The sequence below is a fragment of the Exophiala mesophila genome, assembly GCF_000836275.1.
Source record: "Exophiala mesophila strain CBS 40295 unplaced genomic scaffold supercont1.4, whole genome shotgun sequence".
In the NCBI taxonomy this organism is placed as follows: Eukaryota; Fungi; Ascomycota; class Eurotiomycetes; order Chaetothyriales; family Herpotrichiellaceae; genus Exophiala; species Exophiala mesophila.
The window spans coordinates 1,677,514-1,700,110 of record NW_015622507.1 but is presented as its reverse complement, the minus strand read 5'-3'; the positions used below and the strand labels follow the sequence as shown (position 1 = coordinate 1,700,110).

Below are 22,597 nucleotides of genomic sequence, written 5' to 3'. Positions count from 1 at the left end.
ATTGTTGATTAATATTGAGGATCTCAACTCCGCTTCCATCCATCACACGTGACCTTGACTTCGACCACGCCCCATCAATCTTTGTCTTAGATTGTTGTCACATTAACTATAGACGGTGAGCTGAGGTGAGTTGAGCGACAAGCCAGCGAATTCGACGACGAGGACAGAGTACCTCGGATCCTGCGAATATTTGACCGACTTTGACCTATAAAACCCATTCACTGGTTGAGTCTTCAACTTCCATCCCTCGAAGCTTATCTCGATTCCAAGGGAGTCCACAACCACATTCACCAGAGACATAACCCCATCACCATCGACATTAATGATTGAAGACCGTCAACCCTAATACATCATATCATTCATCACCAAAACACAACTCAACCATGACATCCCACCTCCCCACCGGAGCCTCAGTCTCACGGAGCACCACCCCCAGCACATTTTCACAACCCACACATTCCGCCGACGGAACGCTCCTCCCTGGAATCCTAATGCTCCACGGCGGAGGATCCAACGCCACCGTGTTCAAAATCCAAGCGCGACGCTTAATCTGGAATCTCTCCAAACAATTCCGCTTCGTATTCGCCGAAGCCCCCATCGAAGGCACACCTGGATTTGGCATGTTACCGGTGTTTGCATCCTGCGCGCCCTTCTACCGCTGGGTGACGCGACGGTTCGTTGCGGGTGAAAGCGACGTTGAACCTACGCCGGAGCATGAAGTGCGTGAAGTGGATGAACGGATTCGTTCGATCATGGATCAGAATGGCGGGGTGGAGAGTTTTAGAGGCGTGATTGGATTTAGTCAGGGTGCGAGACTTGTGGCCGGGTTGTTGTTAAGGCAGAAGATTCAGGAGAGGGAGAGAGGGAGAGATGATGGAGCTGGTGGGAGTGGTTCAGTGGATTGGAATTTTGCTTTTGGTGTTATGATCGGAGGACCGTTTCCGCCGATTGCCATGGCGGACAAGGTTGATACCAAGGATTATGAATTATTAAGGGAGATTCCCACGGTTCATGCGTGGGGCAGAGATGATCATGTTAAACCGGGATGTGAGGAGTTGAGGAAGGCTTGTGATAGTGATGTGTGCTTCCATATGGATTTTGAAGGTGGTCATCATCTACCGTTGAAGGATGTCGAGGCAAAGGATCTATGTGATTTGATCAATGCAGCTTGGTTTGCGGGCGGAGGGTCGTATCAGATTAGTGCTAGTGAGACGTATTGATCTTGATGAGCGTAATGATCGGATAGATCAGATAGATCTAGGTGGTTCAATGATACTGCTGGGAATTGGTCGCAAATCAATAGATAGAATGGTAGCTACATCATCAACGTCTACTGAATGACAAAGGCAATCATGATATCGATGTATGTATCTCTGGCAGAAGATCAAGCCTGTCTCAAAGAATAGCAGCAGCAACCGCAGCCACCATACCAACAACAACTCCACCAACATGAGCCGCACCAGTAGGTCGAGCAACATTGTTTGTAACACTTGACACCACATCTGTTGTGGATGACGTCCTCAAACTACTCGCCGCCACCGCCTGACTAGCGTAATCAGACGCAGTCAATGGAATTTGCGTTAGACATTGATCTCCATTGCGTCGTCGAAGTTGCGCCGCTGCAGTGATCAAAGGAGCTGCTTCCCTGCCCAAGACACGTACATCCCTGGCCTGAATGCTTGTCGCTGTGGTTGTCGTGGTTGTTGGATTTTCGCCAAAGGTAAAACCGTTTCCTGACTCGGTACTTGTTGGATTTTCGCCAAAGGAAAAAGGGTCTCCTGAGGATGTCTGTTCGTTGTCTCCTCCACCAAAGGAAAAAGGGTCTCCTGAGGATGTCTGTTCGTCGTCTCCACCACCAAAGGTGAATTGGTCGCCTCCAATTTCGGAATTTTCAGCGCCGCCAAAGGTAAATGGATCCGGATTGTATACTTCTACACAGCAAAAGGCGTCGGTATAATTCCTGGCGGCGACGGCTTCGTCAGTGGTAAGGTAGAAGGTGCCGGGACAGCAGAAGCAATCGACTTGATCGTCGAATCTTGAATACATGTCGGGACAGTCGCATGATTGAGCGTCAGCGAGGGATAGCAATACTGAAAGAGCGATGACTGGCGTTAAGTGAAGGGCCAACATTGTGTATTGTTTGTATGGAACGAGAGATGACGCTTTCTTTCGTCTGCAGAACGACTGCAGGTGACCAAGATGGATGATGGAGAAATGAGAGACAATGGGAATGATATTGAGAACACAAGGGAGAGGATCATGCTAAATTAATAAAAGTACCTACCTTAGTACCAGGTACTTGGAGGGCCCAGGGGCTAAAAACATCTCAAGACCGGGGCTGCCCCGTGCCTTGATCATCGGATCATGCCATTGTACGCAATAACAACATTTTAACCAATCACTGTTGTCTAAGACGCGGGATGCTTGACAGCCACTATTCTGAGACATTGTTGGCGAGGTAGTGCTTGTTCGCTTCAACACCAAATTGTAGACTGTGAGAATCGAGAGAGACGTGTATGGCCATTTGCGAAAGGATTGGGGCCACTGGGCCAGTGCTTTGTTTGGTCTGGTACCACACTTTTGCTCGTATTATAATGGGTGTTGATTGGTCAGTGGGGAGGAACTTCGAAGTCAACACAGACAACAGGGCTGTGCAGGTGTGGAAAAGGGGATCAACACTCCTTTTTAGTTTGGACTTGGAATGCCTTTGAGATGAGGGTAGGTGATACTCGACTGTGCCCATTGTATCAGCAACGAACTTGCCTATGTGGACTTGATGCTCGAGGATCTTGTCATAATGAAGAGAAGATGTTGTGAGATGGTTAACAGGGACTGCAAGGTTTGATGAAATACTCCGCTCTAATCCGCAACTCCAAATTACGGTGGGCTGCACATCTCTTCTCGTCATCAACTTTCCCATGAAAAAAGATCGTAGACAATCTTCTTGCGCCCACACTTACAGCGTCAGTCCAGAGATCACAATCGTTCCCACCAGGCGACAGAAAAGTCTGCGGGTCAATATCCTCTAACCGCTTGGCTGCCACTGATCCAGTGGTTCGACAAACATGGCAACCGAGGTTGTGCTAGAGACGTCGATGGTAAGTTTTGCAAAGAGAAGAACGCATCTCAGAAATGCATTGCCCACCACGACCACCACCCGTATGACACTCTACTGACACACCGCTTCACAGGGCCCCATCACCGTCGAACTCTACAACGACCACGCTCCCAAGACATGCAAAAACTTTGCAACATTAGTCCAAAGAAACTACTACAACGGCGTCATATTCCACCGCATCATCCCGGACTTCATGATCCAAACAGGCGACCCAACAGGCACAGGGCGCGGAGGGACAAGTATTTACGGCGATAAATTCGAAGATGAGATCCATGCCTCGTTGAAACATACCGGAGCCGGCATCCTCAGTATGGCCAACAGCGGCAAGGATACCAACGGAAGTCAATTCTTCATCACTTTGGCCCCGACGCCTTGGTTGGATGGAAAACACACTATTTTCGGCCGTGTCAAATCGGGACTCAAGTTAGTTCAGAGATTGGGTTTGGTCAAGACGAATAGTGACGACAGGCCGTTGGATGAGGTTAAAATCATAAGAGCCAAGGTTGTGGATGCGACGCAAGATGGGTTGAATGAGTGAGCGAGGTAAGGCTCTGGGGGAGACATTTACTGCAAACGGATGGACCTCCAATTTTGAGACTCGAAGCTTGTTCGGTTCGTTTCGTGGAGAGTCCTATCAAATGCAGTTGAGACAGCAGGTCACATGCCATGTACTCCTATGGCTATTCATACGGTGTCGTCGACCGTTTGTTCAGAGGCCAGTCGATTTCTACGAACCAGGAATCCTGACCACCAATCGCCCTTGGACGGCATTACCCCGACCAAAGGCCTCACTAGACCTGGACCTGTAACACAACGCTCCGTGTGGTATCCCGCCACATATATCCTGATTCACCCGCACATCTTGCGCCAGAACACAGAACCGTCAAGAAATGACCTCATCCCGCCACATGTCACTCATGGCATGGCCGACTTTTGGTTAGATGGTAGTTAACACTACCTGGCCACAGCCAACCAACCAGGCTCAACCACTTCTATTTTCGGGAGAATACCCCTACTCAAGGGGCAGGGGAAGGGGGAAAAGGCATTTTAGCCTCGGTCCAGTCCGTTCCTCCCGTCACATGTCTATTTGTTGTCGGTAACGTCATCTCCGCGGAAGACCTTGTTTTCTCAGACATGGGATCAACAACGTTGCTTTCCTGTGGGACATGTGATCCACATGAACACCCCAACCAGAATGCGAGAGACAGAGAGAGAGAGAGACAGCCCTTGTCAGGAACTACCATGTCCTTGGTAACCCGGCCGACTGGGTCTGCACGTGGAGAACAAAAATTGGGTTGTGTTCCTGGATCTAAATCCTATTTTATCGTCGTTTGATGGTTTCGAGGTGGTTGGTCTGCGTATCTGGTTTGATGCTCTAGGTCTATCAGCGCTATGACCTTACATGGCAACGAATGTGAAAGCACGAGTCCGTGGGTAGACTTGTCCTTGTCAACAGACAAGTTGCGACCGTCGTCGCTTCTTTGCATGTTGCGCAGTCTGGCCCTCTTTACTGGAAAATGTCATAACTCAAGTGATTGGCAAAGACAGTGATTATGTATAGCTAATACGATGAGATCTGGTATCAAACGCACATCGAACTATGCAAGGCCCCCCTTGTGACTATCTATCGGTTTCTGCTACCATGAGATCTTGGTGACAGCTATGGAAAAGATCCAAAGACGATGCCTCAACGGCTTCACAATGGGACAAAACCAGTACTTTTCCGCACGCTTAAAAGATGGCGTCAAGGACCTTGCGGTAGGCGGGCCAGGTGGCACGTCTAGCGCGGTAGGCATTGATGGCTTCCCAGTCATGTTCACGGCGACCGGTATCAAGGTCAATTTGGTCGAGCTTAAGGAAGCCCTCACGCTTCCAGATGTAGCCAACAGCCCAGAAAAGGAGGACCACGGGAAGAGCGAGGTAGGCCTTGAAGAAACCCTCGGCATCGTTGAGGTCGCTGGTGAAGGGGGGAGCGATGGCACTGTAGAATTGAGCGGCAAGGGCGATGAAGACGAGGAAAACACCCAGCCAGGAGCCATAGACACCGAAAATGGCCTTGAATGGAATGTCATCGAGAGAGCGACCCTGGCGGTGCCATGCCTGTCGGAAACGGATATGTGCCTATTACAGTTGTTAGCTCACCTGCGTCAGAAACCTTTCACGGACAGTTGTGACTTACCAAACAGATGGAACCCCAGGTGAAGAGGGTGGCAAGACCAGACAAGGCCAGAAGCCAGTCAAAAACGACACCACCAGACGAAGCCAAAACGACATAGGCGAGACCGCCAAAGGCCAAGTTGATGGCAACAGACCAAAGAGGACGGCCGGATCTGTCGATGTAGGCAAAGAGCCGAGGAGCATAGCCCTGCTGGGCGAGGGCAGTCAAGGTTCTTGAGCCTCCATAGACGCAGGAAACGCCGATGGAAACGACGGAGACAAGAATAACAACGTTCATGAAACTGTCATAACCAATGAGACCGGCGTCCAAGGGTGCGAGCACGAATGGAGAGGTTCCGTCGGCATAGGGGTTGGAGGCGTTGAGGAGACGAGTATCGGTGGAGCTGACCAAAAGGCCGACAAAAGTCAAACCAAGGATATAGAAGAGGGTAATTCGCCAGAAGACCTGCTTGATGGCGCTGGGAAGAGCCTTCTGGGGGTTGTTGGACTCAGCAGCGGCAAGACCGACCAACTCAGTACCGGCGAATGAGAAGGCGGCAGTGACGAAGACAGAGCAGAAGCCACGGAAACCGTTCTGGAATGCACCAGGGTCGTACCAAAGACGGGCACCCCAGTACTCGTGGTAGATACCTCGCGCAGGACCGCCACCGCAGATCAAGACAACGGCGACAACCATAAAGATGACAGTCGCCAGGAGCTTAAAAAGTGAGGAGACAAATTCCTCTTCGGCATAACCGAGGGTACCGAAGACGTTGATGAAAATGATGAAGACCCAGAAAATGGTTATCCATACAGCCACGTTTATGTCCTTATTCCAATATTGCACGGTAAAGGAGACGACGGTTAATTCCAGAGGTAAGACGATGATCCATTGAAAGACCTGCGGCATGTCAGAAGGTGAAGGGATAAATAGAGTAGCTGGGATTACTCACGTAGTTCCAGCCCATGGCGAAACCCCAAGAGGGGTCGACGAAGCGGACCGAGTAGGTATAGAAACCACCAGAGACAGGGTACATAACAGCGAGTTCACCAAGAGCGTAGACGACGTTGAAGATCATGACACCGGCGATCAAGAAACAGATCAAGACCGAGGCTGGGCCACCTTTAGTCAAGGCGCTTCCAGAACCAACGAAGAAACCGGCACCAATGGAACCTCCAATGGCGATCATGTTCAAATGGCGAGGCTTCATCGAGCGATCGAGCTCGGTAGTTTCGCCTTCAACCCATTCACCTAACGAAGGGGTCAGATTGAATGGAAAGTGAGGGGGAGAGAGCATGTGGGAGGAGACATACGCTTTTGGAAGCTCTTGAGGTTGAGACCATTTCGAGTGAGGAAGTCATCCTCACGGTTGTCCGTTCTGCGGGCAGCGGCATCCGTGGGTTGGAAACCCTTCTCTGAGTCCTGAGGAGAGGCAGGAGAATCGATGTTTTTGACTTCCGCCATGTTGAAGTCCACGTGGGAGCGAGAAACAATACAAGGCTCAAGCAAGGCGAAGGACGACCCAACAGGGTTGAAGGTGTAGAGTCAAATAAGAGATTGATGGGAGGGCCTGGGTCCAAGCAACCGTCTCAGAGTGACGAGCAAAGAGTGAGGAAAAGATCAACGCAAGGAAGGAGCGGTGGTGTCACCGGTTTTAATACTTGCCGTGAAGCATGAGAAGGCAGGTACGGACAAACAACCCAACTTGGTTCGGTAGGATCGCGCCTGCCGGAGGACACATGAGATGGCGTGGTAAGTGTGGATGACATGACCTCCTTCCCTGTCGGTCATGATCAGCTCCCTTGTTGGTATGGATAGCCAGGTAGCTCAAGCTACCTCTTGTCACTGACAGGTGCATCAACCCTCGTGGCGGATAGCAAAGGCTAGAGGTGGGAGCTGGGATTGAGAAAGCCACTCGCAAGCATAAGTCGAGATGGAACATTTGGGCCTGTCATGTTATCTGGACTCCCCCGCTCTGTAGCATTGGGGGTGGAGTGAAATTTGGCATTGTCCCTTAGCCCCTTCGATAAGCTAAACCAAACGGAGCAGATCTCCACTCAAGAGGGTCTCGCCAAGAAGTCTTAGGTTACCTGCCAAGCCTGGGCGGCAATCAGCGTCCCACATCAACCAATCACAGTCACTCAGACCCGGTGCGAAGATAACAAGATTAGCGAAGTCATTTGCTCGGCCTACTTGACATGCCTTGACTAACGCTTCATTGGACCCCGGGAGCTTTCAGGCTTGGAATTGCACAGACTTGCCACCCAGCGATCTTCAACCTCTTGGATCATCTACGCATATGGCGTACCGAGTGGATACAAGTCCATTGACGCCCGCGACGCCCCATCCACGGCTATCCTGACCCAGTCCTCCAGTGAAGAGCCAATCCCATCATCAGCGCAACTCAAGACAGGTCATAGCACCAGACCAAGAAGAACCCAATCGACGGATGTGAAGTCTGCATGATGTCACCTGAGTGTTGCGAATGGCGATCAATCGACATGTTCAGCACTATCAGCCGACATGAAGCCCTTGAGAATACCTACTGTAATCGACAATAATGTCGCATACTTGCCTCTGCCCGAGGTCAACTCCATTTGTTCCATGCGGGGGTGGGTATGGCTACGTACGGATAAGTTTAGCTCCATAGGTCTCAGAAATTATTTGGTAATACTTGAGCTGGTGGCAGCACGAGTCTCGAGTCTCGCCCGAAACGGGGGCTTGATGCAACAATCATCCCTGCTCGCAGGGGCGGGGCGGCCGAGGGGCGACCTTGAATAATAATAGACTTCCAAGGGGCGTAACTTGGGGCTGGTTTCCTCTGGTTGTGCACACGAAGTTTTCGAGAAGGACACGGGATGTTCCACACAGTTACCCAGAACAGTCTAGCCCTATCAGTGGAAGATGGGAAGGGTTCTTTGGCCGACTGATGGATGTGACCTTGCAATCCGTGGACCAATGCAGTATGAATCGACGGCCTGTTTGAACCCATGTCAGCGGCTCTTCTGGATCACAAAACACACAAACGCGTGGGAGGCCCCATTATTATTAGCTTCTCATGCTTCTACCCAGACAAAACAACAGGAGACAACATCTGAGCCTGCATGGTCTGGCATACCTTTGCACACCACCCAAGGACGATTGTCTAACACTCTGCCGTGTCTGTTTATCGGAATTGGCCGAGGGATCTTTCGACCTCGTATACAAATGCGTGGGCTGCCAGAGGATTTGGCCATCCACCCGTGACCTGGCGGCAGCCTTCCAACCGTTATGTCAGACCAGTCGGCAGAGGTTACCACAGTGGCAGCCTAATCCTTGACGCCCAGAAATGCCTATCAGTATAAAGCTCGGCGGGATGCTTAAGTGCCTGTAGGGCATGCTTCAGGTGCATTAGCCAAGAGATAGCGATTTGAATATCAAATCTCTGGGCGCGTGGAGGATCGTGAGGATGATCCATAATATCTGGAACGAGTAACTCGCACCAATCTGCTATGCATAAGTCGATCTTGGGTGGATTTGTTTGGACCTTTTTTTTGAACCATTATTCGATGCCCTTAATTATCGCCAGAGCGACTCCTAAGGCAGTCCGACCCCCTTTTGTTTGTTATCAAGTTGAGATTGGCAAGTGTAACATGAGTCCAACCTGCACATGCATTAGTGACACCCTCGTGGCCTCATTGCAGGGTTACCGTCGACAAGCGAGGAACTATTTACTCACAAAATCAGCAACCAGTGACTACGAAGGTCGAAGGCAGTTGCCTATTCCTAACCAAAAACGGCGTGATTACTTTGCCTGCCTACACGGGTATGGGTGTGTAAGAATGGCCGCTGGACAATAAGCCCTTGAGAGTAGTACTGTAGTCCAAGTATGGAGAGGTGGAAAGAGTTGGTTGACTTTGCAATACCCATCCGTAGCTTGGTCCGTGCTGGGCATTTCAGATGTGACTTGGCTGAGGGCTAAGATCGTAATTGTCATCGCGACCAGCTGCACCCACTACCTACTTACTCCGTAGGTAAGTACCTGAGGTATCTACGGCACCTAGGTGCTTACACCACGCCAACCCTGATGCGGTGACAGCTCTTACCCAGACTGTGACACTGTCTCTAGGTACTAGGTACCTTTAGGCAGTGTGGCTGCCCGCCTGTGCCGCCTTCTATGCTCTCTCCAGCACTTAAGATTCTGTCTGCTGAAACTTGTAGAGCTCCCCCCATGGTACCATTCCTATATCATGAGACATCATGCCATCATAAGTAGACGCATTACACACGACCAGCGGCCATGCAATCTCCACTCTGAGCAGGTCACTACGGAGATTATTTCGAGACACCTAACGTTCGCCTAGTAGACGCCTAGCGCGATAAGATTACGGAATAGACGAAGCGGCACGTTACGTTGCAGTTAAAAGCCGCTGATTATTGATACAATCTGCATCACGACACGAAAAACGGTGTATCTTGCATTCTTGGGTTAGACCTCACACACACCTCGTGATCTGATGATATGATGATCCCTTGTGTCTTGCTTGGTAATTTTCAGTGTTCACTTTCCTCTTAATTTCTGGGTCATTTGCAAACGCCCACTTCAGCTCCTCGATTGTGTTCTCTCAATGCTTCTGTTGCAAACCTCGCATGCCTCGGGTCTCCTCCCTAGCGACCAAGTTACAGTTTTCTTAGCCTTGCCACACTCTTCCCAGTCTGGTGGTATCCCCGCATGAGGTCCACCAGCCGGGCAGTCCGTCAATCCATCAACTGCACTGATCTTCGTGTTGCTAGACGGGCACACCGGCCTAGGCATCTTGAAGCTTGGACTTCCCCGAAACGGTCAAACCCTTCCGCCATCCGAAATCTTGTCCATGCTCCACATTACTAATTTTTTCCTCGAGGAGGCATTCTCTCTTTGCTTTTTCCAAACTACCGACCATCTTATCAACGATCTGCACGATTAGTCCCTGAGGAAGCTTGCCCCGGATTTTTTAACTGTAAAAAGAGGAACGTGATCAACAAAGGTCGTGTGACACTCCAATGGATGTCTGGTTGCGAGTTGTTCTCTCGCAAACCAATCTCACCACTATATCGTAGAGATTACCTGATAAAACAGTATTGCGTGTAATGCAAAATCTCCAGCGAGCCCTTGCAGGTCATTAACAATGGGACGTTGGTTGATCATCTGCTATTCCCTGACTTTGAAACAGGCGACACAACACGTGGACAATGCATACACGGCAGGCACGCAGGACATTGAACGATGCCTTCCTCCCACGTGGCAAGTGCATCACGATACTTCCTTCCATACACGGAAGAGGCCGCTGCCTGCTGCCTTGACCTGCCCTTCACATACTGCGCTCTGACTTTCCAGTCATCTTCTCCCTATCAACATTCTCCCAGCCAGCCATATCCTCTGTGTCCGCCCAATCTCACCTCCCGGCCTTCATCGCCAGCTCCGATTGCTTATCAACTTCTCTGACTGCCTCGCGCTTCATTCCAATGCGAACGTAGACATTCCAGATCGCGCCACTGCTGGCCACCGCGAACGCAACCAGGAAAACCCAGATGGTCGTATCCGAGATCTGCGGCGCAGGGGAAGCCATAGCATTCCTGTTGACTTGTCGAATTGAGATCGCTTGTTCTGATGTCGAAATAGCCGTTGAAGAATCCCCTATTGACCACCTCATCACTTCGATCGGATTGCCTGCCACTCGCCTCGCCATGGCCAGCATGACGACGACCATCATCCATGGTAACAGTATTCGGGCAGACCTGTTCCATCGACTGCCACTATCATTTGTTTCCAATGACATCACTCCGAATTCATCCTCGTCCCCACACATGTTCTTTGAACACCTTGTTGAATCCGCCACCTCCTGCCGATATGCCCAAAGTCGCCGGCTGTTGTTTTCTCTGCGTGTACCGATATCGCGATGGAGGATAAGAGTAGGTACGGGTGTGAACTCAATCAGAAGCTGGGATCATCAATGGTTGTTCTCTTCGATTTGCTGTCGAAACTCGAGCAACTCAAGTGAGATTTGGCAGAATGAGGAGAAGATCAAAATGTGCCAGCCAACACAGGAAGGTTTGAGATTCGCTTTCTGCGTCATCCATCTGTTTGAAGACACATGTGACTGGTGGGACCAGAAGTCTCTAGCATATGATGGACAATCCCCAGCCGGCGCTCAGTCATGCCTTGGTTTGCTCAACAAATCTTCTCTATCATCGACTGGCTTGCTGCGGGCATGAGATGTCGGATCTGAATCATCATCAGAGCCCAACTTCTAACCCCGAGTTGCTGGTCTGGCCATCATGAACCACCAAATCCAAACTGCTCCTCATGCCATTCAACTTCACGGCCATAGCTAAGAACCTGACGACCAACAGCCGCCCGCACGACACGTGACAGTCCAGGTGGCCCACACAACATGACAGTGACTTTTCCAAACGAGCATCTGAAAGCCATGATGTCGTCAATGATGCTCGCTAGATCAGGCCGTGATCCCTCGGTGTTGACAGTGACACCTTTGATATTACAACTGCCATTATGCGAAGGTCCTGTGACATAGATATCGACGTCAACCAAAACGTGGGCCGTTTGCAACACATCTAGGCCCCACTGAGCTTCTGACTGTGACTTTACCAACCAGATCAGTTTGAGTCCTTCGGTGGAGCGCCGTGCTTTCACCAGAGCGAGGTACATTGGGAGGGAGTACGTGGCTCCCACGCCACCCGCAATTAGCAGTACTTGACTTCGATCACCTTGTCGAGATGAACTAATAAGCCTAGGTAAGTAGTGACTTGAATCACCATATGGTCCTTCAATGGAAAGTTCCAGAGAAGGCAAGAGCCCCTTGCTTGCCAGGCCAGAGAGATATGCTGTCTGCGGGCCTTGCAGATCTCGAAGCACAAGGCTGACGTCCAGCTCCGCTTTACCACTCTCGGAGGGGGTGGTGTGCACAATTGAGAATGGATTTCTTGGGCCCAGACCTTTCCTTCGAACATACACATGTTGACCAGGTGTGATTTCGGCAAACGCTCGAGATTTGTTGACCGTGAGGTTGACAAGGACGAGATTCGTGTCAGGGAGAGTTGTGACGGTGAGCCCATTGACACTACTCGCTCTGCTCCGCGCAAGGCCATTCGCAAACCAAAGAACTCCAGCCTGCACCACATATTTCCTCGTATAAGGGACATGGAAGAACAAAATAGGGACGACAATGGCGCTCAGAACGACATGACTCCGGTAAAAGACCTTATGGTACAGCTTCCGCCTAATTGGTGGGATTGCGAGCAGACCAAGAAAGTTGAAAGACCAAAAGGCTAGGACTCCCAATCTGACATCGCGATGTTGGATTCGTTTGGCAAGCAGATCCAACACGACGAAGAATCGGATATATAAGACAGCATGCGCGGCTAGAAAGCCGTGGATCAGACGTCCAAGCAGGCGATGATAGGGGTTGAGCTGTTCGTGAGACACTCCGGTAGCGATGGAAATGGGCGACATTGGCGACTTGAAGGACAGAAGATAGTGAATGGGCAGCTGGGACACAGCAACGTGGCCCAAGGCCTTGGTGATGTGCATGTAGTCATTTCCAGTGTGGCGAGCGGCCAGAGAGATGAGCCATGCTACATAGAACAATCCCAGAATCTGGACGCGAAGGGGGCCAAACTCAGAGACATATGTGGTGTTGAGAATCCAAGCTGCACGTCGATATACCCTTCGGGGCCAGGAATGTGGCGTCGCAGACTTGTGTGAGTGATTCTGATCTCTTGCTGAATATGAGATGAAGCTGTATAGTCGACGATAAATGTAAATGACCGTCAGCAGGATGATGGGAGTCAACCATGCCAGAAACCCATCACGGTCGAGCTGCTGACGACGAATCTCGACTTGCTCGGGCGACAAATTGATAAATTTATAGCCAAGCATGATTCGAAAGCAACAAAGACAGCAGAGTCAAGTTGAATTTGTTACATGATTGATCTTAAAGGTCCACACACCCGACAAATATAAATATATCTTAATTGATGAAGTAGTAATAATAGCATGGAGATTTTCTTGGTGTAAGGGGGTTTTGGATTGGTAATGCTTAATCGAAGACAGGTGTCCACATCAGACCCGTTGGAGCCTTGGCCAAGAGCCGGAGGCCTAAGGACCCTTTACTTAGACAGCCTGGTTAGGTCAGGTTAATAACTACATACCTAGGTACCTTACTTTAGCCTCATGGGCACTCAGGCCCTATATCTTCCCCCCTAACAACTAGGTATCCTTCAGGATGTCGACATACTTGGTATCTAAATCTTCACAACGCCCCATCTACTTACAATACACAGAGGTTTCCCTGTTCCACCACTAACTACCTACCATCTGTATTCACACATTATAGTCAGCAACAGTTCTCTCACATACATTTGAACCAAAAGGGGGAAATCTTAAAACCGTGACGCAAAACATCAAGACTTACCCAAAAGCTTCCTCGATATACTCCAAACCCTGTTTCCCAGCCTTGAGGGCCTCATGGGCAGTAAGACGAGCTTCGTCAGCCATAGCCGCTGGGCCGCAGGTAAAGATAGCGATTCTACCACCCCGAGAGCCTGCGCTATCGACCTGATCGACGACAGAAAAGATACTTTGACGAATATCCGGTCTTGAATCGAAGATCTGGGTTTGTCTGGTGGTACCTAGTTTCTCAGATTCGATCATCGACGACGACGACGCAATCTTGTTATCTCGAGTGGCGTAGAATTTGAAATGAATGTCTGGTCGGTTCAAGAACGGTCTGAGTTCGCGATTCATCACGTCGCGAATGATGTGAGCTTGCTTGGCTGACCATACGACGGTGATGTCTCGGGCGAGGACTTTCTGTGATTTCGACGCCATCAGTCGGTCGTATTCTTGTAGGTATGAAATTGCTCCGGCGATACCGGTGCCTCCGACGATGAAGATGACGTTCTCGAATGATAGCACGGGGCTCTTTTCTCCGTATGGTCCTTCAACAAACAGTTTTGCGTTGAGGCCCTCTGGGCCAGCCTTGATGCATTGGTCGCGGAGACGTTTTGTCCAGCCATCAAATGGTCGGATTAGGAAGACAAGCTTATACTGTCCGGCAGCAATTGGTAGCTGATTCTCTTCGGGAGCGTTGTTCTTTTCCGCTGGCGAGGACAGGCTTCCTGACGATGAGGCGCTTGAGATGACATCTCGTTGGGTGTTGTCAGTGACTTCTGTGACGGCAGCGGCGGGAGTACCCTCCGAAGGAATGGGCTTTTCTGTTCCTTCACCGACAGCAGTGGTTGCGGCTGCTTTCTCTGAGGCACTCTCCGTTTCTGAGGATATTTTCGACTTGCTGGAATCACTGTCGTTTGAACCATACCAAGCTGCCAATGTAAATGGGTGGTTTTCCCAGAATAGAAGCCTGTTGTACTGGTAGAGGAAATAATGTTGACCTGGTCCAGGACGGAGGAGATTTGGCCCTACAACCGATTCAATTCGGATCATGTCGGTGTCTTTGCTGTATGTCGCTATCGACGTGGTAGATAGTGGCGCTGTTCCAGAGTATCGTACCCGGTAGTTGCAATAGGCTAATCGCACAAATCGAACAAGCCTGTCAAAGGACCAGATTGCGACACAGGGCCATATATAATTGTCATATAACCCTCCACCAATATCGACCGTATGGCTGCCGATCACGTTAGTAGGGCTGACACAGGCAGTGGTGGGTTGGCACACTTACTACCATAGTCCAACCAGCGTCAAAACAGCAAAGACAATATGAATGATCAAGAATACTTCATAATGCCGCATTCGGAGGTATACCGAAGAAAGACCCATGAGAAGACTCATGGTGATGGTAGCCTAGATTTACGTCAGTAAGTCAAAGACCTTGCAATGGGACAAGAGTACACACAATTCCTCCCATGTACCAATAGTGCTCCCCCCATGACCGTCCCAAAGAACCAACTGCGAGGCAGTTAGTATGCCACAGAGTGGGTAACGAAGACTCCAGACTTACCATCACCTTCCATCACACTCCATGCAATGGAGTGGATGACCGCCTGGATCGTAGCTACCCGGGCAATGTGCCTGTGATAGATGCTGTAGGAAGAGTAACTCCAGCCTGTAGCCCATATGAAAATATTGTTGCGACCAGAGAACAGCCAGAGCCAGGGTAAATTGGCGTATGAGATGATTCCAGTCCGATCCGCGATATGTTTCCAAAGTTGAATAGATGGTCGACCCCAGCTATAAGTTCTCGTCAGCATATAGGTCCTCTACCCTTCGGAGCTTGATGTTGCACTTACGCTGACATTTTATGGAGTATTTCGTACGAGATGGCACATAGGATGATATTCAGACCCCAGTACATGACAACGATTAGAGTCTCCATCCGGGTAGGGATAGCACACCAATAATATAGTCGCTGATGGTGGGAGCCAAATGCGGCGGGGATGATGAGGTTGGTGCGGAACCAGTGATGAACAGCCTTAAAGAGAGAGAGAAGGCCAGATTTACGAGTGACGCCCTCACCCTCGATATCAGCAGCAGGGCGTCTGAGTCTGGATCGTGAAACAAAGGAAATGAAACGGCTTGCCATCCCAATGAAGATAAGTCCACCCCAGAATCCGTAGACACCCCAGCTATCACAAAGCCATTAGCTTATGATGTGTGATGTGTGATGTACAGTGTTTAGTTGATACTCACCCATACTTCATATGCAGATTGAATTGCCTGTTTGGAACAATCTACACGTTTGTCAGAAACAGTTCTATCGCTCCTCCAAGAGAGAACATGTATAGCACCTACCGCGGCTCTTACAGCGAGTTGGTAGTACTCCTCGTCGATAAGGTATGGCTCAGATAACACACCACCAGCTGCACGATCCTCAAACGTGAGGGTCGGAAGAGAAGCAATGTATTCATCGGTAAGTTTAGGTTCAATCTCAGACCATGGGATAGCTTCAACTTCGCCCCAGGTAAAACAATTGTCTTCTAGAGTCGAAACCCCAACTTCAATCTCTTTCTCAGTGCAATACACCTTAGCAGCCGCGTAGATCGAAGTGACACGGAGCTCATTGGCGCACAAGTTCTGATAGTAATCAAACACTTGCCCGCCGGAGAAGTAGAATGGTGCCAGGGCCTGTCGAATGCCGGACATGCAGCCAAAATCCTGTCCCAGCACAAGGGAGGAGAAGAGCCCTAGGGCGAGGAGGAAGATTGTCGGAGCCATTCCCCAGGAAAGAACAATGATGTTGGATAATCTGATCGACTATGAGCAGAGCTCCTGCCACACGAGGGGCAGAAAGATCATATATTCTCTAGTGCAAAAGGCCAACCGGGAAAAAAATTCACTCTGCATTAATGTCCAAATGCAAGGCGTGCATTCGATTAGCATTGGCGTGATTTGCTCGGGGTTGTGTGATGTCCTCTGCTCCTTGTCGGTCCGGCATTTGCAAATGCCAGTAGTTTGCAGATGGCTGCATCACATGCTGGTAGCAGCTGCCGCGTTCCTCCTGTTGTGTCTGGAAGTGGGACGCAATGCTCCAATCCACCTGGCATAAAAGTCATCCCTAGAAGGACAAGTCAGGTCTGATGCTCCTGAGTCAGGGTCCATACAACGCGGTCGTCTTTCAAGGCTGTTAATGTGCCCCACATTCAGATGCGATAACGGAGGGAAAGTTTCCAAGAAATCCACCCTCGATACACCATAGGTGAATTGCCAAGCAGAATCCCATGGAATACGGTATCTAATACACACCGATTTCTCTGGAATTCGATGGCTCTTGGTGACATAAAGTACTATTTGAGTTGTAAGTTGAGCCTGGCCACTTCGTATGTCTCAGAGGCATACAAGATTTAATAGCCAACAGTGGTCTATGGACCAAAGTCAGTTGAGATCCTGCATCAGCAGAGGCCGGAACGAGTCGAGTCCGGGCGGTGGAATTCATGGAGACAAAGGCAGAGCGCCTAGACACTAGATCTGAAGCATTTGAACCGAGACCTATGATAATGTCTTTAAACTCGCGAGAAAAGTCTTAACTCATCGCTGCCCAAGACCATTCAGACAACGAATCAACGCGCAAGGTGAATGCGCTTTCTGTTGAGCATCGTTGGCTTTCAACCTTTGTCATTTTCCCATGCCAGGTCGACAGGAGCAAATGAGACGAAGGGTAAACATATACAACATGGCGAATGGATAACGCTGTCCTGTAACTGAAAAGTCTAAGTATATACATCTCTGAGGACGTAGCTACACCTGTTTCCAGGTCCTTCACATTGCTTTAATGAACCCACCTTCTTGAGGGATGTTCACAGCTGAAGCCAAGCTCGTGGAAGCAATGCTCGTGAGATTGTCGTTTCCGTACAACTTCCGAGCCTTTGCCACGCAAGACTTGAGGACGGAGAGAAACGTCTTCTCGCCACTTGGTAGTCAACAGGTCAACAGAGAGGTACCGTCGTTGTAGGAACAACAAAACGAATAACTTTCTGAGGGGGGTGGAGTACCGATACACTACTATCTTGGCTGTCGAGTCATTCAATTATCTTATCTAATCTGACGGCCGTGTGAGGCGTGGTGTTTTGCGCGTTTGTTGTCCGTCAAATACCCAAAGCACACGGGACTGACTAACCTTCACGAGGCTTGAACGTGGCCTGATCCTCATCCTGGCATACAGGAACGTGCGTTAGGTTCCATACAAAGACCTAGATCCTATTTAATTTGGGTCAAGTTCTCGTGGGAAGAAATAATTTGTCGAGCACCAGTAAGGGTCTTTTGCGCCGGCATATTCCGCATCGCTCGTTAATGCGGGGGCAGGGTGAAAATTCTTCTGATGGCCTTGACGAGCACATAAGGCCCTCACTAGGCTCGAAATTCAGTTGGTAGGATCTAGCGAAGCCCCATATCGAAGATCCAAGACTTTGCGGAGATGTTTTCAGTCACGTCCTCGGACCGTGATGCTGCGACCAGCCCACTTAGACCGAAGCACGACCGAGTCGAATATAAGTATCCTCTGTGTGTCACTTGGCATTCTACCTCCAAGATCTCGGCATTGTGTCTTGGCTTAATCTGATTAGATTATCTGGTGATATACTTCGACGTCGTCGTTTTTGTGGCATTGATATTTGAACCGGCTTAGCATTAGATTGTCTGGGTATCTTGGCTCCGACTTCGCCTTTGTCGCCGATGAAAATCAGAGCCATCCATTTGACCGTAGCTGACTGTAGCAAGCTTCCTTTTCCAGAAATCATAACAGTGCTTGGCCGAAAATATTCGAGAGATGGGCAATTCGAGTCCAATGAGTGGACCCAAGCTCGCTACAGATGTCTTCGTCCAGCCAAACATTTGCAATTTCATTACGAAACAAGATGCACGTATTGAAATTGGGTACCTCGGCGTGGGACTTGCGTGGTGCAGATCTGTATATTTTTCCCTGGATGAGCTGCTTGCCGACGACACAGGGAAAATTGGCGTCCACTGATCGGACATCGATGGGCTAGTGCTTGCTTCTCGACGGTCTCACCACGCATGTTGATCATCTGGCTACCACCACTACTCAGTCTTAGCATCCTCCAATCTAGTTACATCCGATTCTAGGGCGTCAGCACGCGCCTTTTTGTGCGTAGGATCAAATCTTTGCAAGCCGACCTCGGAAACTTTTCTTGGAAGAGATGTATCTAGAACTAGAACGAATGTCCACTTACTCGTTGCTCTATCTTGTTCAAATCTATGTTTTCTAGTCTGTGCTCCTTGACCGACCAGGACTTTCTTACTACTTGCAACTGTATCGTAACATCTACCCATTCGCGAAGATGAAGCTCTACAACTTTATCACAGCCGCAGCCGTGCTGTTCATCGCCCCGGCACTTTCCCAGGACCTTGCATCATTGCCAGAATGCGCTGTAAGTACTAGAAAGCATACAACATTCGAAAGCGTCAGACAAGAGCAGAACAACTGACAACTTATGGTGGCGACTATAGCAATCACCTATCTTGGAAGCTGCTGCAGCAACTGGATGCTCTTTGTCTGATCTGGTCTGTATCTGCTCAGACTCAGGCTTGGTTGAGCACCTTCTGGAGCTTATTCCAACAGTATGCACACCGGAGGAGGTTTTGGGTGAGAATCAATCCCTCGATACAAAAGCACACTGTGTACTGATGAGATCACAGAGGTCAGCGAATTCGGGGATGCGTTCTGCCTTCTCTATGCCAGCTTGACGCTCAGCCTTTCGGACATCGTCACCGTCCCCTCAGCTACTGCCACGGGAGCCGCGACCACATCAAATGGCTCACCTGCTACTGCCAGCGCAGAAACCACTGAGACTTCAGCCTCCGCATCAGCCACTGCAGCAGCAACATCAGCCAGCGAGACTGAGAGTGCAACTGAGAGCGCGACTGAGAGTGCTGCTGAGAGCGACGCAGCAGCCACATCCAACGCAGCAGTCCCAACCAACATTGTTGGCCTCCCGGCATTCTTTGGGGCAGCTGCTCTCGGGCTAGCCGCAGTCCTGTAGAAGATTCACGCCACAAAGATCCGATAGAGCTTTCTAGAATCTTGCTACCAACAATCGATAAGAGATCACAACTTTGAAGTATAAAGCTGCTTGGATTAGTCTGATGGACTGAGTCTGTGGTTGGGGTACGGACGCTTGGCAGCACAAGCAATGTAAAAGCTGTTCGCAGCTCACGTGGGCGCTCACCACAAGCGTGCTGCTTTATCAACTTGTTCTTCACGTCTCACCCTCCTCTCACCTCCTCTCACCCTTCTTCTCACCTTACTACGCACCCTCGTCTTCGCGGTCCCATTCTATTCTATAGCCATAAAACCCTAATTTAAAATTAAAAATAGTCGGTAGAAGGTAACTCTAGGTCCTAATGATGTTACGGCTCGTACAAACCGCAGGGTGGACCTCCTTTGTAGACAGCGCGATTCCATGGTACTAACCTAGAGAAGGAGGAAAGAGGTCTGACCTCGTCCTGGCGTCGTTAGGGTATATGTACAATTTGTCAATGGCGTTGCTGTCGATGCTGAAACCGGAGCTTGCTTGATCCGTACGGAAGCATTGCTTCCCATGTCTCGTAGGCATTGCGTACCTGTAGTATGCCATAACGTTGCTCAACCTTGCTTACATGTTACGATCGTAACACATACGGTAGCATAGCTAGTTGCAGAACTCTTTGCTAAACCCTCACAAAAACATTCTATGAGTACTATAAATATATTATAGAGTAGGTCTTCCCAGCTTCCCAGGATATTCGGCGCTCATGGGCAGTCTTCTTGCGGCTCGAGGGGCATAATTGGACGCAGTACTGCATACTGTACAAATGTCTTGTCGATATGACTAAATTTGGAAGGCTTAGGTACATCATGTGAAGGAGTTTGCCATATTTATTGACGGCAACAGTATTTGATTAGGGTTCACTTTCGCATTAAATCTGTCACGGAGTCACAGTTTGAAGAAGAAGCCACTGCATGTCGTTGTGAAGCCTTGAGTTCAATGACTGGTGATCAGTCTGGTTAGGAACGTGGAGTTGAGGTTCTTGAAGCAAGTCGCATGCACTGAACTCCTCGCACTGTGGACAAGCTAGACCGCAAGACACAGGAGCCTTTGACTAGTGGAGCGCGAGCAGTGCTTTTACTGAGTATCTAGGTACTCACAAGCATGTGAGACGAGTGTTTGTAGGAAGGTGGCCGGTCCACTTGTGTTCAAGGCTGCTCGGTGGCGCTCTTGATCATGTCGTCGGTGACCACCTTGACAATCTCATGCTCGGCCTCGATGTGGTGGATCTCGAGCTTGTCGGAGCCCTGATCTACCTGAATGTCCTTCAGGTACAGCATGACTTCATCCTGGTCACCGAAGATGGCAGCAACCTCCTCGAGGGGAAGGCCTTTGGTCTCCGGCAGATAGATCCACATGACAACGAAGCCAACGGTGACGATGCAGATGAAGACCAAAAAGAAGCGCCAGCCGATGTTGGCAAAGGCCGTCGAGGCCACTTGTAGGTACACCAAGTCTGTGAGGGCCTTGGTGCTCACGCTGAGCGAGAATCCCTTGCCCCGGATGTGGTTGGGGAACATTTCCCCGAAAAAGACGATGCCAGCCACGTCGACGCCGATAGCGTACATGAAGATGAACATGTAGAGCGCTGCTACGCCCATGTGCAATCCCGCGGTGTTGTGCGCCTGGCCTTCCCCCGTGAATAACGCGACCATGGCAGCCTCGATCGACAGGCACACCACGCAGCCTGCGAGCCCCAGCAGCATCAGCGGACGACGTCCAACCTTATCAATCAGCATTGCCCCGACCAGGTTCCCGATGATTGGGACCGTGTGGTAGCCAGCCTGAAGGCTGATCTGTTGGTGGCTATTATACCCCAGCTGCCCGTAAAGCACTGACGCGTAGTTTGTGATGACCAGCACCGCGGTGCTCTCCCCGAGAAAGGCGTATCCAATGGCCAGCAAGCTCCGCTTACGGTACGTTGGCTTCTGGAACATGTGCTTCCACGAATGGTCCAGTGTCCGGTCCAGCTCGATCTGTTTCCTGATCTGGTAGAACTCGCGACGCGCGAATTCGTGGTTCACATCATTTTGCGCGTGATGCAGATCTCTCACAACGTCCCAAGCCTTGTCCGGGTGGTCCTTCATCAAAAGCCACCGTGGCGACTCGGGAATAAAAGGGAGAACCAGGATCATGAACGCGGAGAAGACGATAGACATGCCTAACGGGCCGCGCCATTGTGCTTGGGGATTATTCTGGATCGAGTTGAAGGCCAGTCCCATATAAGCGGCTAAAGCATAGCCTGTGGCGATGAGCATGCCGTTCATTCCCACGAAGAATCCTCGCCAATGCGGTGGGGCCAGTTCCGAGCTGTATACTGGGCCTGAGAAACGAAGTATCGTCAGATATAGATGATTCGCGCCGAGATCGATTCATCTTGTTCACTTACACACTTGTATCAATCCAGACCCGGCTCCAGCAATAAATCGGAAAGCAATGAACATGCCAACATTTTGACTGGCCGTTACCAGCGCCCCTCCGACGACAGATAAGGTGGCGGTGTAAAGAATGCCCGCCTTTCGGCCCCACCTGTCCATGACCATCTCGGCGGTGAAAATCCCGAAGAGAGCCCCCGCCTAAAAGAACACAGACAGTTATCAGCTTCCGAAATCTAGTCCAGTGAGAAGGTTCTCGTACTTGGAAGACACCGTTCATGGCTCCAATCAAACTATGAGCATTGGCGCTGAGCCCATGCTCAGTTACCATGCCCATGTACTTCAGAAACCCTGGCTGGGACAGTGTGGTGCCGATGATGGCTGCGGGAATGTCAGCTCCCATGTATT

The 22,597-nt window shown here is 50.1% G+C and overlaps 7 protein-coding genes across 7 annotated transcripts; 3 read left to right on the top strand and 4 right to left on the bottom strand.

The window, feature by feature from the left end:
* The first annotated feature begins 119 nt into the window (after positions 1–119).
* On the top strand, positions 120–1,329 carry PV10_05799 (uncharacterized protein). Its single transcript, XM_016370519.1, has one exon. It carries the CDS (start codon positions 384–386, stop codon positions 1,218–1,220), a length of 837 nt encoding a protein of 278 aa, XP_016222812.1. The 5' UTR covers positions 120–383; the 3' UTR covers positions 1,221–1,329.
* A 251-nt stretch (positions 1,330–1,580) lies between these two features.
* PV10_05798 (uncharacterized protein) lies at positions 1,581–2,219 on the bottom strand (the record flags this gene model as incomplete). The annotated part of the gene is made up of 2 exons (XM_016370518.1): positions 1,663–2,219; positions 1,581–1,619 (listed from the first exon to the last, which is right to left on the bottom strand). Exons 1-2 carry the CDS (start codon positions 2,128–2,130, stop codon positions 1,581–1,583), a joined length of 507 nt encoding a protein of 168 aa, XP_016222811.1. The 5' UTR covers positions 2,131–2,219.
* Positions 2,220–2,890: 671 nt separating this feature from the next.
* On the top strand, positions 2,891–4,791 carry PV10_05797 (peptidyl-prolyl cis-trans isomerase-like 1). Its single transcript, XM_016370517.1, has 2 exons — positions 2,891–3,098; positions 3,192–4,791. Exons 1-2 carry the CDS (start codon positions 3,066–3,068, stop codon positions 3,654–3,656), a joined length of 498 nt encoding a protein of 165 aa, XP_016222810.1. The 5' UTR covers positions 2,891–3,065; the 3' UTR covers positions 3,657–4,791.
* On the bottom strand, positions 4,651–6,998 carry PV10_05796 (uncharacterized protein). Its single transcript, XM_016370516.1, has 4 exons — positions 6,590–6,998; positions 6,229–6,527; positions 5,298–6,176; positions 4,651–5,239 (listed from the first exon to the last, which is right to left on the bottom strand). The coding sequence occupies exons 1-4, from the start codon at positions 6,738–6,740 to the stop codon at positions 4,850–4,852; spliced, it is 1,719 nt and encodes a 572-aa protein (XP_016222809.1). The 5' UTR covers positions 6,741–6,998; the 3' UTR covers positions 4,651–4,849.
* A 3,380-nt stretch (positions 6,999–10,378) lies between these two features.
* PV10_05795 (uncharacterized protein) lies at positions 10,379–13,255 on the bottom strand. The gene has a single exon (XM_016370515.1). It carries the CDS (start codon positions 13,192–13,194, stop codon positions 11,572–11,574), a length of 1,623 nt encoding a protein of 540 aa, XP_016222808.1. The 5' UTR covers positions 13,195–13,255; the 3' UTR covers positions 10,379–11,571.
* Positions 13,256–13,725: 470 nt separating this feature from the next.
* PV10_05794 (uncharacterized protein) lies at positions 13,726–16,488 on the bottom strand (the record flags this gene model as incomplete). The annotated part of the gene is made up of 7 exons (XM_016370514.1): positions 13,726–14,941; positions 14,996–15,117; positions 15,170–15,222; positions 15,275–15,504; positions 15,564–15,899; positions 15,964–16,004; positions 16,066–16,488. The coding sequence occupies 7 exons, from the start codon at positions 16,486–16,488 to the stop codon at positions 13,726–13,728; spliced, it is 2,421 nt and encodes an 806-aa protein (XP_016222807.1).
* A 2,579-nt stretch (positions 16,489–19,067) lies between these two features.
* Positions 19,068–19,769, top strand: PV10_05793 (uncharacterized protein; the record flags this gene model as incomplete). The annotated part of the gene is made up of 3 exons (XM_016370513.1): positions 19,068–19,157; positions 19,237–19,372; positions 19,426–19,769. 3 exons carry the CDS (start codon positions 19,068–19,070, stop codon positions 19,767–19,769), a joined length of 570 nt encoding a protein of 189 aa, XP_016222806.1.
* Positions 19,770–22,597: the final 2,828 nt, after the last annotated feature.

What these genes read in the sequence shown, in the direction of transcription:
- PV10_05795 (XM_016370515.1), bottom strand. Translation starts at nt 13,194, where the DNA reads ATGCTTGGCTATAAATTTATCAATTTGTCGCCCGAGCAAGTCGAGATT.
- PV10_05799 (XM_016370519.1), top strand. Translation starts at nt 384, where the DNA reads ATGACATCCCACCTCCCCACCGGAGCCTCAGTCTCACGGAGCACCACC.
- PV10_05797 (XM_016370517.1), top strand. Translation starts at nt 3,066, where the DNA reads ATGGCAACCGAGGTTGTGCTAGAGACGTCGATG. An exon ending in TTGTGCTAGAGACGTCGATG is followed by an intron (nt 3,099 to 3,191) that starts GTAAGTTTTGCA and finishes ACCGCTTCACAG; the next exon opens with GGCCCCATCACCGTCGAACT.
- PV10_05796 (XM_016370516.1), bottom strand. Translation starts at nt 6,740, where the DNA reads ATGGCGGAAGTCAAAAACATCGATTCTCCTGCCTCTCCTCAGGACTCA. An exon ending in CCTCAAGAGCTTCCAAAAGC is followed by an intron (nt 6,528 to 6,589) that starts GTATGTCTCCTC and finishes CCCCTTCGTTAG; the next exon opens with GTGAATGGGTTGAAGGCGAA. An exon ending in CCTGGGGTTCCATCTGTTTG is followed by an intron (nt 5,240 to 5,297) that starts GTAAGTCACAAC and finishes CAACTGTAATAG; the next exon opens with GCACATATCCGTTTCCGACA.